The 13507-nt window shown below is 48.5% G+C and overlaps 1 protein-coding gene across 1 annotated transcript in view; it reads right to left on the bottom strand.

Annotated features, from left to right (window-relative positions):
• Nucleotides 1-1840: 1840 nt before the first annotated feature.
• Nucleotides 1841-13507, bottom strand: part of NTRK3 (neurotrophic receptor tyrosine kinase 3) — a 346470-nt gene continuing 334803 nt past the window's right edge. Inside the window, exons 16-17 of the mRNA XM_075006317.1 lie at nucleotides 5026-5184; nucleotides 1841-2059 (exon numbers count right to left, since the gene is read on the bottom strand). Coding sequence (XP_074862418.1) covers nucleotides 1874-2059; nucleotides 5026-5184 — 345 coding nt within the window. The 3' untranslated portion in view covers nucleotides 1841-1873. The remainder of the gene's footprint in view (nucleotides 2060-5025; nucleotides 5185-13507) is intronic.

Below are 13507 nucleotides of genomic sequence, written 5' to 3'. Positions count from 1 at the left end.
CAAGGCAGCTCCATCTAAATGGGGGTGACTGTAGGGGGGCAGTGTGCTACAACCATGTCTGCAGCTTGACAGCAGCACCCTTTCTCAAAGGCAGCCTGCCCAGCCAGTGGATACTGAGGGAGAAGATTACCACCCATCACAAGGGCCACATCCCCACAAGCATTTTCTGCTCCTGCAGCAGCAGTCTTTCAGACTCTGCTGGGACAACAGCTAGAGGGCCTGTGCCCTCCTCTTGGCTAGAGCTGTCGCATGGCACATCCTCCTCTCAGCCTCCATTGTCCGGAGGAAAAACAGACCAGAAACGTTGCTTCCCCAGGCCTGAATCAAGCAGGCACTTGCCTCTGAGGAAGCCTGAGTCCTTTTATTGATGGGAGCCTAGGATGGGGACTGCTTCCCTCCGCCTGCCCTGACTGAACCCCTCCCCTTGGCCAGGCCTTGGACCTCATTGACATGCAAGGCTGGCTGCCGTGGCCATTTGCTGAGCCGTCTCCTCAGGAAGGCACCACCTCCCCCCTCACCTCTCCAGGCTGCCCGTGGAGCTATTCTTCAGCCTCTGCATTTTCACAGCAGCTCAAAGGCAGATGCATCAATCCTTTCCAGGCCTGGAGACGTGAGGGGAATGTCAACATGACCTTGGCAGGTGCTGACAGGTTCCCAGGCCTCTTTGTTTTCCCTGCATCCCCACCCCACTTTGGCGGGTACATTAGGTACTGGACCAAGGGAAAGGACAGTGGATGATGGATGCGGGGGGCAAGGGAGGGGGGCATCATGGCAGACTAACCCCAGGGAGCACCTCTGCAGCAGTGCAACTCAGTTTCCAGGCAGATTACAAACTGCGGCCTTTGAACACATGCTGGCGGGGGGGAAGTCCTGATTTGGCCCATCTCCTCGAATCTCTGTCATGCCCCCTGCCAAATTAAGCAGGGTGAACAGTTTTGCTTTCTAAACCAGCCCCTCTATGGGGCAGATGCATGGGCTGGGTGCCTGTCCCATGTGCCCAAGTGAAGCTAAAAGGTCCATCGAATGGCACTGGAAGGTGGTTCAGACCCCTCCCCATCTCTGCTCTCTGTACCGCTCTCCCAGGCAACCGTTCTGGTCCCTGACATGCCTTCCCAGAGTCTGCCAAAGGCTCGGCTCTGGGCGCCAGAACCAGTATGTTCCTGTTCTCTGTGTTCTCTGGGAGAGTGGCTGCTTCTCATGTGTGGTTTACCCGTAGGTGCCGCGATCCTTCACCGTAAGTTCCAAAAGCCTCGAGTCTATACACTGATGAATCGGCAAATTAGAAAAATTGTCCTGTAATGTCAAAAGGAGGAAAAAGGCGGGAAGGTGGAATTGCAAGTTCCTCTGGGGGGCAGCCCTGCCTTGGCTCAGAGCCTGAACCCCGGTGAGCGGGTGGGAGGCAGAGTCACACATTCAGTGCATATCTTACAAACGGGGCAGGCCTCCTCCCAGAACTCTTCCCTGGGACTGCGTCTCTGCGCTAGCAGGAGTCTTGAGCTTAGCCCGCGCGGAGGAAGCACAGCGGGGTCACGCTTCACTGCTCCAGAGCTTGGGGAAAAAGATTCCTCCTCTTTTTTTTTTAAAGTACTTTAAGTGTCTTCCTTTTTGTTTAAAAGTCTTATAGTTTCTGTAACAGCAGCTTTTTTCTGTATTGGTGTAGAAGGTATATATATATCTATATCTAGATATCTATAAATATATATAAGCCAAACTGCCTTACAGGTTGTTTTGTTTTGTTTTTCAGTGTTGTATGTGTAGCAGGCACTTGAGTTTATATGAAGATGTTTACTTGGGGACTGAAGGGCCAGGGGACAAGAGGAGGTAGGGAGGGTGGAGGAAGGAAGGAGCAGGAGCTTTTGACAAGCGGCCACTACTAGCCAAGGATGTCCAGGTAGATCGGTGTGGCCTTGCCTAGAGCATGAAGGATCTTGTAGATTTCCTTGATATTGAGCCGCTGCTGAGGCTCTCTTTGCCAGCAGCCCAGCATGATGTCATACACCTCCTTGGGACAGACTCGAGGCCTCTCCAGGACTCGACCTTGGGTGATGCACTCAATGACCTGAAAGAGAACAGGAGAGGGTGAGTCCCACACAGCACAGTGTTGAGAATGTCCCTCTGCTTAGCCCTCGATGATAACCAACATTTCATTAGAGCATTAACGAGCCACCAGAGCCCCCTGATTTAAGGTGTGCAGGCTCCCAGCTGGTAATACGGAGCACCAGATTCTCCATACCCACTTCCTACTTTACAGCTGCAGTTTTGCAACTTCAGTGAAGTGCTCTTGACTTTGTAACCTTTATTAACTCCAGGCACAACTCCCTCTGTGTGACAAGCTCGTTACTAGACTGCATCTATGGACCAGAAGGGTTAGTTAGTCAAAGATGTACTCCAGTGATAATTTATATAGAGAAGGAGAGGATGAACCTGCAACTGATATGTCAGTATTTTCTAAGAAAAAGTCCATTTTTTATATCACCAATCTTTTTTTTCCCCCCCTTATCTGAAAATGATGGTGAAAGCCAGGAAATTTTACTAGAAGGATTTCAGAGCACCATCTCCCACTTGCCTCTCAGAGGGCAAATTTGTCTCAGTTTTGATGTTTGAAAGCAGCGAAAAGAGCACTGTTTCATCCTGCATCTAATTCATGACAGAAGAAAATCTTGCAAATGTTCACACCTCACCCCAGGTCAGGTTGTTGCTGCTAATGAGAAAAACGTGAGAGGCTCATGCAGGATGAAATGGTGTCTCTAGAGTGACTCCAGGGGGAAACAATTCTCCAAACACCTGCTTTTTGGAATCCTGCTCTCCATGGAAAAGGATGTAAAGGAGAAAAACAAAGTAACTTGTCAGAGAGCTGTTATTACTGAGGAGCTGTCTGTCTGGAAGTGATGAGTCTCGGCGCGGTGGTGTGTGAGTGCCGTGACCTGGCACAATGACACACTGGATAAACACAGATCTCAAACAGAGCGGCGAGGCGGGCAGACTGGCGAGGGGGACCTGAAGTTTATCACTTGTGACTACTAATGGAGCCTGCCACACAGCCAAACAGACAGCCACTGCTCTGAGGTTGGCAAAGAAATAGTGAGAGCAGAAGCGGTTTGGAGGAGCTGCTGACAGGTGGGGCGAGAGAAATGTAGTGCTGTAGACAAAGCTCCTTTGCCATACAGCGGATCATGGCAAAGTTAACTGGGGCCTTAGGCGACCAGCAGAGAACCATGAACTAGGACCACTAACAGGCTTTCTGTATTTGAAAGACTCATGGTGACCCACTGTCTCTAGACAGGATGTAAGGTGCAGATTTAGCAAGTAGGGTATACCTGGGTCTCCAGGTGGTCTGTCACTAGCCATGTGTCCTATTTCACCCTTGAAGGGTGTTTTAAATTTTACGCTTACAAAGAACCATAAAAATGGCTAGTGTTAATTACCACTGTTACTGTAAGTCACCATCAAACCGTGGCACTGATTGTTCTGAATATCTTGGTGCAAAGAGGGCACTGGAAGGAGAACAGCCCTTCTCCCTGTGAACAGCCCTTCTCCTTGTGAGCAATAATATTCCATTCTTATGGCCAGATCTGGCCTTCCTGCATTCACCTGCAGCACAGTGGGAGATGTCTGTGAACATACAAGACAAGTGCCTGGACCACAGGTGTTTGCCGCATATTGGCATTTCCCAAATCTCCCGCACGCGGGTGTGTACACTGAATGGTCTGATCCAGATTTCTGTAACATACTGGGGTCTGCCTCGGCCCTGCCCCTACCAAGTGCAGCCCTTGCTATGACCAACATTTTACATGCCCCAGGTTGGGAATATTGCTTGGAAACAATTTGCTTGCAATGGGCTGCTGCTTAAAGCCAGCCAATTCAGTGCCAGGAAGGGGTGGGCTAGCTCACCTGGTACCTCACTTTATGTGTGTTTAACTCACCCCTCAGGAGGAAAGGGACAGGGTTGAGATAGGAGGAATTATGCTTTGGGGGCTCTTCTTAAGGTAAAAGCAAAAAGCAGTCAAGTAGCACTTTAAAGACTAGCAAAATAATTTATTAGGTGATGAGCTTTCGTGAGACAGACCCACTTCTTCAGCCCATAGCCATACCAGAACAGACTCAATATTTAAGGCACAGAGAACCAAAAACAGTAATCAAGGAGGACAAATCAGAAAAAAAAATCAAGGTGAGCAAATCAGAGAGTGGAGGGTGGGGGAGGAAGGTCAAGAATTAGATTAAGCCAAGTATGCAGACGAGCCCTTTGTAGTGACTCAGAAAGTTCACATCCCGGTTCAAACCACGTGTTAATGTGCCGAATTTGAATATAAAAGCCAGCTAAGCTTGATTTTTTTTCTGATTTGTCCTCCTTGATTACTGTTTTTGGTTCTCTGTGCCTTAAATATTGAGTCTGTTCTGGTCTGGCTATGGTCTGAAGAAGTGGGTCTGTCCCACGAAAGCTCACCTAATAAATTATTTTGCTAGTCTTTAAAGTGCTACTTGACTGCTTTTTGTTTTGACAGTGTATAGACTAGCATGGCTCCCTCTCCGTTTCTTAAAGTAAGTGTCTCTGTCAGGCTGCATTTCCCAGATGAAAGCTGTGGCTTCACCTCGCTGTCCCTCCACGAGGCCATGATGCTGTTATGGGCAATGCCACATGAGGTGGAGAGGGGCCAGGACTCCATATGGAGAATGTGACAGGTGGTGCTGGGCCCTGGCCTATAAGGGAAGCGAAACAACCACCTCCAGGTCTCAGAGTGCCCATAACATCCTGCAGCCAGTGTTCCTTGTAAACTGAGCGCTTGGGCAGCTGTCCAGGTGCCGCCCACCTGATTAGCAGAGTGCCCACAGCCATCCACGGCCGACAGCCTGTGTTTCTACTGGTGATGAGCATCTGCACATGCCTCAGCGCTCCGAACAACATTTATTCCACACAGAGAGAGAAAAAAATAGAGGAAACCTGTCCAGCAACACACACGGTGTGACTATGACCCTGTCAACCGTGTCTCCTCTCCCCAGTCTAAGACACCACGGTTTATCTGGTACCTCTGTGTTTGAGAGCTGGAACCAAGGCTGCTTCCCATATGTGAAGATCTCCCAGAGGATCACCCCAAAACTCCACACGTCGCTCTCTGTCGTGAACTTCCGGTACATGATGCTCTCAGGGGGCATCCAGCGGATGGGCAGCATGGTGTGCCCTCCAACCTAAATGGGGACAAAGGCACAGGCAAATCTGAGTTAACAGGGCCGTAAGAGAGGGGAAAGGCTGTACTCAGTGCGGGCTACCTGTGGATGCTCAGACAGGCTAGGGTAGCTATTTTCTCCCTCTTGTCTCCCCCACCCCCACCCATCAATGTAAACTGGCTAATATCATAATATAACTCATTGGAAGTGAAATCTATTGAGATAAATGCTAAGCTCCAAAGGTTTACCTCTTCCCAAACCTGGCTTATAAAGTAATACAACAAGATGCCTAAAATGTGTTTGGCAGCTGATGAAAAAACAGAAGGCAGGAAATGCACAGTCTAAGCCAATATGTGACTGTAAGTCCACAGAAATATGCACAGCTGAAGTTATGTCAATGGTTTTGCAGCCTTCCTGCTGCCTAGGACAGCCTCAAACCAATCTAGGCTCCTATTAAATAACTACACAAAGGGGTACGGACTCACAGTCCTGCCCCAGGAATCCATTCTGAGACCAGTGAGCAACAGCCTTGCAAAAGCACAGTCAGGCCTTGACTCCCTTAGATTCCATGGTGATGGGGGCAGCATAAGAACCTACTAACAAAGGCAGGGCCCTCCCTTTCCAAACATTTGAAATCTGGAGAGCCCTTGAAATAATGGCCTAAGACCAGTCCTCTGAGGGGAAGCCATTACTGGGACACCTCCCCCGTCTCCAGCATGTTTCCATCAAACACAGGGGCTACGTCTACATTTGCTCCCTCCTTTCGGAAGGGGCATGCTAATGAGGCAGTTCGGAAGATGCTCATGAGATGCTGACATGAATATGCAACCCCTCATTAGCACAATGGCGGCTTTGAGTGATTTGAAAGTGCTTCTTTCGGAATGCAGGCCCCCTGTGAAGATGTGGGCTTCTCGAAAGGACCCCCTGGGCTTCGAAAGCCCCTTCTTCCTAAAACCAAATAGGTTTTCCTTTTGAAAAGCCCCCCGTCTACACGGGCAGCCTGCAGTCTGAAAGTGGTACTTTTGAATCACGTGCAGCTGCTATTATGCTAATGAGGCACTGCATATTCATGTCAGCACCTCATTAGCATCTTCCGAAATGCCTCATTAACATACCCCTTCCAAAAGGAGGGGGCAAGTGTAGATGCAGCCAGGAAGGACACAGGCAGCAGCAGGAAAGCAGAAGGAACCGCCTCAGCACAGCTTGAGAGTTTGCTACAATGAAGGCTCTGAGCAGGACCAGATTCTCTCTGATTTCTCCTTCAATGCCGGAATCACCATCAGGAGTTTTGAGCAGACGGTGTTGAGGGCAATATTGCTCCAAGTCTCTGGCACTCGTTTCTTCCAAGGGCAGAGTGTCCAAGCATACCATTCTGTTTGTACGGGTGCTAAGAGAACCCCTCCCGTGTGCGCGTCTTTGCACATCATGCGCTTGGGAAGCTCTTTTCAGACTTTTCCAGGCACTGCTCGGTGCCTGCACTAAAGTGCGAGGATGTGGCAGTGGGAACAACGTGGCTGGATTCTTCCCTGGTGTCTGGAGCTGAACAGAGGCCAAGACAGCTGGTTCTTGGAAGAGGGTCTGGAGCACCTTGTCTGGGAGTTCAGCAACAGAAGGTCTTCTGCGTGCAGCATGTTGCTGCCACTGTCTACGCAAATAAGGCTGGTGTACATTGTGGTAAATAAACAAATGACACGAAGAACATACCCTGCCTCCAGGTCATTGGTTTCCCACGCAAAAAGAACCCATCCTGCCTGAGCCCTGGGTTCAGCCACTGTTGGTCAAGCAGGCAGCAGTATTCAAAAAGTAAAGTTCCTACTTTCCTTGGGAGTTCTCAGATTCTCTCTCAGCCCTGGCCTCCTTCACTAGGTCGTTGCTTGTGCTAATGTGGTGTCACTAAAGAGACAAGCGACAACAGTCAGAAGCTCCAGGCACCATGTCACAAACATGTTCAAAGTATGTTATGACATGGTCGTACACATGGCAGAGAGAGCCCTGCACCAGGAAGTGCGGACCCAAACTTCCCCACAGGTTAATGAGATGCAGATCCAGGCCCTCAGAGTTCCGTCAACTCGCCTCATCTCTAACTCTTAGCACAGCCTCATTTGAGTACACGATGCATTAAAGACTCAGAACTAGCTTTCATTTCTGTGTGCCCAGGTATTCAAAACTGCAATTCATGAGGACAAAACACTTATTATACTTCTGCACCACCCCACTGGAGATCCATCTTTGGCTGAAGTGCTCCCAGCTTGCTGCCTTGAACCCCTAGGAATGCTATTGCTATTGCAATTGGAAAGACTCCGTCTTTTATGTTGTTTTAAATCTTGGCTGCAATCTTAGCTCTTTCCTGCACTTCCAGCTTTTATGACTTGTCTTCCTTAATTCTGAAGGAGTCCCAGGAAATTTCTTGTCAACACAATAGCCGTGTCTACACGTGCACGCTACTTCGAAGTAGCGGCACTAACTTCGAAACAGAACCCGTCACGGCTACACGTGTTGGGCGCTATTTCGATGTTAACATCGACGTTAGGCGGCGAGACGTCGAAGCTGCTAACCCCATGAGGGGATGGGAATAGCGCCCTACTTCGAAGTTGAATGTCGAAGTAGGGCACGTGTAGACGATCCGCGTCCCTCAACATCATTGAGAGAGACACTCTCTCCAGCCCCTGCGGGGCTCTATGGTCACCGTGTGCAGCAGCCCTTAGCCCAGGGCTTCTGGCTGCCGCTGCGGCAGCTGGGAATCCTTGCTGCATGCACAGGGTCTGCAACTAGTTGTCGGCTCTGTGGATCTTGTGTTGTTTAGTGCAACTGTGTCTGGGAGGGGCCCTTTAAGGGAGCGGCTTGCTGTTGAGTCCACCCTGTGACCCTGTCTGCAGATGTGCCTGGCACCCTTATTTCGATGTGTGCTACTTTGGCGTGTAGACGTTCCCTCGCAGCGCCTATTTCGATGTGGTGCTGCTCAACGTCGATGTTAAACGTCGACATTGCCAGCCCTGGAGGACGTGTAGACGTTATTCATCGAAATAGCCTATTTCGATGTCGCTACATCAAAATAAGCTACTTCGATGTAGGCTTCACATGTAGACGTAGCTAATGTGACATATATGCACATTGGTTACTGAAAATTATTTTGTGCTCATGTTTGGCTCTCTCCCTCCACTAGTAGCACAAACTAAATTTTCTAGCAATCCTGCAATCATCGCAGAACTCTGTAGATCACAGAATCATAGAATCCTAGGGCTGGAAGGGACTTCAGAAGGTCACCTAGTCCAGCCTCCTGCTTCCAGCAGGATCAACCCCAACTAAGTCATCCCAGTGAGGATGTTGTCAAGCAGGGACTTGAAAACCACTAGGGTTGGAGATTCCACCATCTCTCTAGGCAACGCATTCCAGTGCTTCACCACTCTCCTAGTGAAGTAGTTTGTCCTAATATCCAACCTACTCCTCTCCCTCTGTAAATTCAGACCATTGCTCCTTGTTCTGCCGTCTGTCACCACTGAGAACAGTTTCTCTCCATTCTCTTTAGTGCTCCCCTTCAGGAAGCTGAAGGCTGCTATTAAATTACACCTCGGTCTTTTCTTCTGCAAACTAAACAAGCCCAAATCCCTCAGCCTCTCCTCATAGGTCATGTGCTCCAGCCTCTTTCATTGCTCTCTGCTGAACCTGCTCCAGCACATCCACATCCTTTGTAACAAAGCTTTGGATTCTTCCGTCCCAAGTGCAGGACTCTACACTTCTCCTTGTTGAACCACATCAGATTTCTTTTGGCCCAATCATCCAATTTATCCAGGTCACTCCGGATCCTATCTCTATCCTCCAATGTATCTACCTCTCCTCCTAGCTTGGTGTCATCGCAAACTTGCTGAGGGTGCAATCCAGGCTCTCATCCAGGTTATTAATAAAGATGTTGAACACTGGCTCCAGAACTGAGCCTTGGGGCACTCCACACTCCACTTGAAACTGACTGCCATCCAGATATTGAGTCATTGACCACTACCCATTGGGCCTGAATGTCAAGCCAGCTTTCTATCCATCTTACAGTCCATGTATCCAATCCATACTTCCTTAACTTATGTGCAAGGATGTTGGGGCTTGTTGGAGTTACTAGTGAAAGATGTGTTGTGTACATTTAACTTCTTTCTGAGCTAACCGGCACCAACGTTTGTGTGCCAGATCCTCAATTTGTATCATATGATGTAGCTTCATTGGCTTCAAGGCATTTACAGCCATTTATACCAGCCAAGAGTTTGTCTATTTCATCTCTAATGAGCCAATTCATGAGCCATGTCATTGGCCTTATCTGGACATACACTAAGGAAAAATTATCCATCAAGTAAAATACCCGGTCAGCTATTGTCCCCATAATGTACAACAGAATTTTAATTTAGCTCCTCTGTTCACAGACATGCAGCACAATGGGCTCATCTCATCTCTGTCTCATGTGCAACACATTTATTATTGGAAAAAATAGCAATCGCTCATTACCAAGATGGGTGGGGACAAAACCAAAAGACTTTGCAATTCAAACTATGCCCAGCCCCGGTCTGTACGTAAGGGTTTTCTGGGGATTCTGCATTTCAGCACAGTAGCAGCTTTCAGTAGATGCAGAGTTAACATAATACCCAGCCCTTTACATTTTCAAAGCTCAGCCATCAACTGCTCATCAGGGTTATGAATCAATCCCCATTTCACAGATGTGGAAACTGAACAGCTTTGCCCGAGACAGTTGTGAAAGAGCTGAATACAAAACACAAGAATTCCTGGCTCTCTGTCCTGTGCTCAATCTACAATGCTCTGCTGCTTGCTAACAGTGCAAACAGGATTTAGAATTGAAAGCAGACAGATTGGATGGCTTAGGCTACAGATGTGGCCTGGACAAGGAGAAGATCCTTCTTACACTATGTGCTGGCTGTAACAGACAATGCACTTTGAGGATACTTCCCCTGCCCCCTCCCTCCAACACACACACACTCTCTCGCTCTCACTGTACTATCACACAAACCTGAATCCTAGCTGTGTGCACTGGACCTGGGACCACCTGGAGCAGACTGCTTCAGCAAAAGCACGGGAGAGAACTGAGGCTGTTCAACAAACCTGTCTACAGAACGAACTTGATTTTTCCTTTTGCAGCAGAGGCAATTTACATTTCATGTCCTTGGCTCTAGAGAAACTCATTATGTGTCTTTAGTGGGAAGATGAAAGTTTGCTTCAATCAGTCTGCGGTTTGCTGAGACAGACCCCAGGGTGGGCAGCTTCCTGCAATAACAGCGACTGTGCAGGCTAATTCCTCGTCAGGAGAATGCTGCTTCTAAGTCATTTCTGCAAGATTCCTGTCACTCTCTTCCCCACCCTCCACCACGCCCACCCAGAATCTGACACAGGAGAGTTAAACATGAGCTCTGCTGAAATCCAGACCTGTCTCCCTGGGGCAATGCAGGACTGCCCAGTGCAGACTCCAAAATCCCAAGTGATACAACTCCCACAATTCCCCTTGAGAGACGTTCCAAAACCTGGTCACACGTTTCACTCAAGAACGCCCTGATGTTCTTCCTTTCTTCCCTTTCGCTCTCCCTTCTCCTGGCCATTGAAAATCTCTGGATTATTCTCACTAATTGTTCGTATAACTAAAGAGCACCTAGGAGCGGTCTCTTACTTTTCCTCTATAAAAAAATCAACCTCACCAGTTCCCATACCTTTTCCATTGCTCTGCTCATTCCAGCACTTCCCTGGTAACATAGTGCCCACAAATGAACGCAGCTTGCGGTGCCTGTGCTTCAGCACTATGGAGAGCTGTCTTTTCCGAACGTAAGAATCTTCCAATCAGGCTAAGTCACTCTCAAGGTCATGCACAGTTCTATAATCACAGATCTCCAGTGGCCCAGGGCACCTGGCCTTTGCTTTGGGGCCTCATTATGCATTGGAGGCAGCAGATTGCAAGATAACAGGCCACTCCCTGAGAGTAGCTTATTGCTGTATTGGAGCTAAACCGCAGGGAAATGGGGGAGGTTCATGAAAGGCCAGGATTAATGGCCATTAGGGAGAGGGATAATTAGTTAATGCTAGTACAGCACTTTGAAGATGTAAAGCTATATAAATGCTATGTATGATTATTATTATAAGGCTCCAGGTTTGATTGCCAGGAAGGAAGCCTGGTGTCTGGGGAAAGAAGTCTCCTTGCCCCAGCTTTCTGAATGACATCTAGCTGATTAGAAAGGACTAAAAAGACACACCATCCACCAGAGTGTGGCCACACAGCAGCAGCACCCCGGGAAGCTTGCCAAGGCAGTGCAGTGTCTCAGACAAGGGGGAGCTTGAGCAGCTAGTCTCTTAGACATAGTCAAAACTAAAGAGAGGCCTAGGTCCAAGCCCACAACTCCTGTGAACTTTAGAGGAGTTGGGATTTGGATCTTAACTCACCAGCTGGCCCTTAACTCCAGAGTCAGGATCAGAACTAAAACCCTAGACCCAAACACCTTCTAACAGAGCCCATCCCAAATTCATGCTTTACACAGCCCAGGCCTAAAGAAAACCATTTAATGTAGACAGGGAATTGCTTGGAAGGAGCAAGGGTCACTTGACTGGCATTCACTTGGAAGGCCTTTGCTCTTATTACTTTTGCTGCTGCCTCAGGAAAAGCTGATCAAGTCTGACCCACAAACGTCTCTCTTTAAATGAAGTGGCTTTCCAGTGAATTTTGCCTTGTGTGTGCTGGAAGGTTAGATCTTGTTCCCCTGGTATCTTCCTGGCTGAGGTAGGAGGAATTCGAGAAGTTGATGCCATCTACCAGCTGGTTTGGTTTGTGAGTGCAGCGCTGGAATGCGTTCAGCAAATTAGTTCCTTTTATACCTGGTGACAGGACACATGCTCTCTGCTTGCTGTCTCAACTCCTGCAGTGTTTGTGGGCTGAGCAGGGCTCTTCTTTAATTGCCCAGAACTGGCTGATTTCCCAGGATGGGATGGGATGGGATGAAACACATGTGCATGTTGCCAGCACTCAAAGATCCTCGTCTCTGGACCATCTTCCATCAGCCGGGTGTCCCCCCTCATCAAGGCCAGTTCACTTCTGCAGAGAACAAGACCTGCTGTTCAATAACAGTCCTGAGTCCATTAGAACTGCAGGTGCACAGGTTATCTTCCAAGAGGAAGTAAGATCAGGGTAAATACAGTGGAGAGGTAAAGCTTCTGCATATGGCACTGCTGCCACTTAAAATGAAAGTAAGTGATGCTGACATGTGCCCAGCACAGTAAGCTGTGGTTTTGTGAGTCCTCACAAGCTAAGTGGAGTTGGGCTTGGTATGGGTTGGAATAGAAGACCTCTCAGGAAGTTCCCAGGTATCGATGGAAATCCAGAAAGGGATCGTCTTCCCTGAGAGTAAGAGCTGAATTCAGTCTGTTAGTGTGGTGCTTGTAGCTGCTGTGCTGTTGGAAGTGCCATCTTTCAGATTAGATGTAAAATGAGACCCACTGTTTATTCAGGATGCGAGGACAGGGTTTCCTTTTTAAACTGTCTTACTGCTTTGATTTAAGCAGCTGGTATGTTCCAACCCAGAGGTGGCTGCATTTAAGTACAAGTCTATGCATGTGGGTTTTCATTTGAGGCTGGGTGACATGAGAGTCCATTCTACCACATGTGTAATTTGTAATAATGACAGACACTAGAGAAATGTGAGAAGATATTATCCTCGATGGCATTGTAACCTCTAATGAAAAGCAAACCGTTCCTTTCCCCACTCCTTTTGGCAAGAAAAATTAAATGGAAAAGATGTCACCCAATAGTGAAGCTGCTCTTTGGCACCCAAGCTTCACTTGTCCTTCATGTGTGGACAAGACTCAGAGAGACTGAAAGGCAGATCCATGACTCGCTGTGGTTCAGCTCCAGAGCTGGGCTCTGTTGCAGCAGAGGCCCTAGATTCATGGAGGCAAAGCCCCTGAGTTATGTAGAGGTTCCTCTCATTCCCCATTCTGCCTGGAGAGCTGCACAGATCCGGACACACCAGATGAAGGAGGAGTATCCTGTGTGATTATAAAGACCTTGCGAAGGAACTCCCCTGATACTGTCACGACGTTTGCCAATTGGGACTTCCTGCTGCTGCCCTGATTCACCACCCAGGCTCTTTCCTCCACCTCAGAACCTCTCACTGCAAGTGTCGGGATTGCTGCTCCTTGCAAAGAACAGATCAAACAGATTGCCACACCCCCTTTCTTCTCCTGCTTTAGCTCTCCTATGTAACTTCCACTCATGGCTGGGCACAGCAAAGGCCTTCAGCAGTGGAGAGAACAAACTGCACTCAGTGCTCTGAAACACCTGTTCTCCATCTATGATCCAGCAGGACAATGGAGAGAC

The sequence above is a fragment of the Carettochelys insculpta genome, chromosome 12, assembly GCF_033958435.1.
Source record: "Carettochelys insculpta isolate YL-2023 chromosome 12, ASM3395843v1, whole genome shotgun sequence".
NCBI classification, from domain to species: domain Eukaryota; kingdom Metazoa; phylum Chordata; order Testudines; family Carettochelyidae; genus Carettochelys; species Carettochelys insculpta.
The sequence above is the reverse complement of the archived record's forward strand: the minus strand, read 5'-3'. Positions and strand labels throughout refer to the sequence as shown.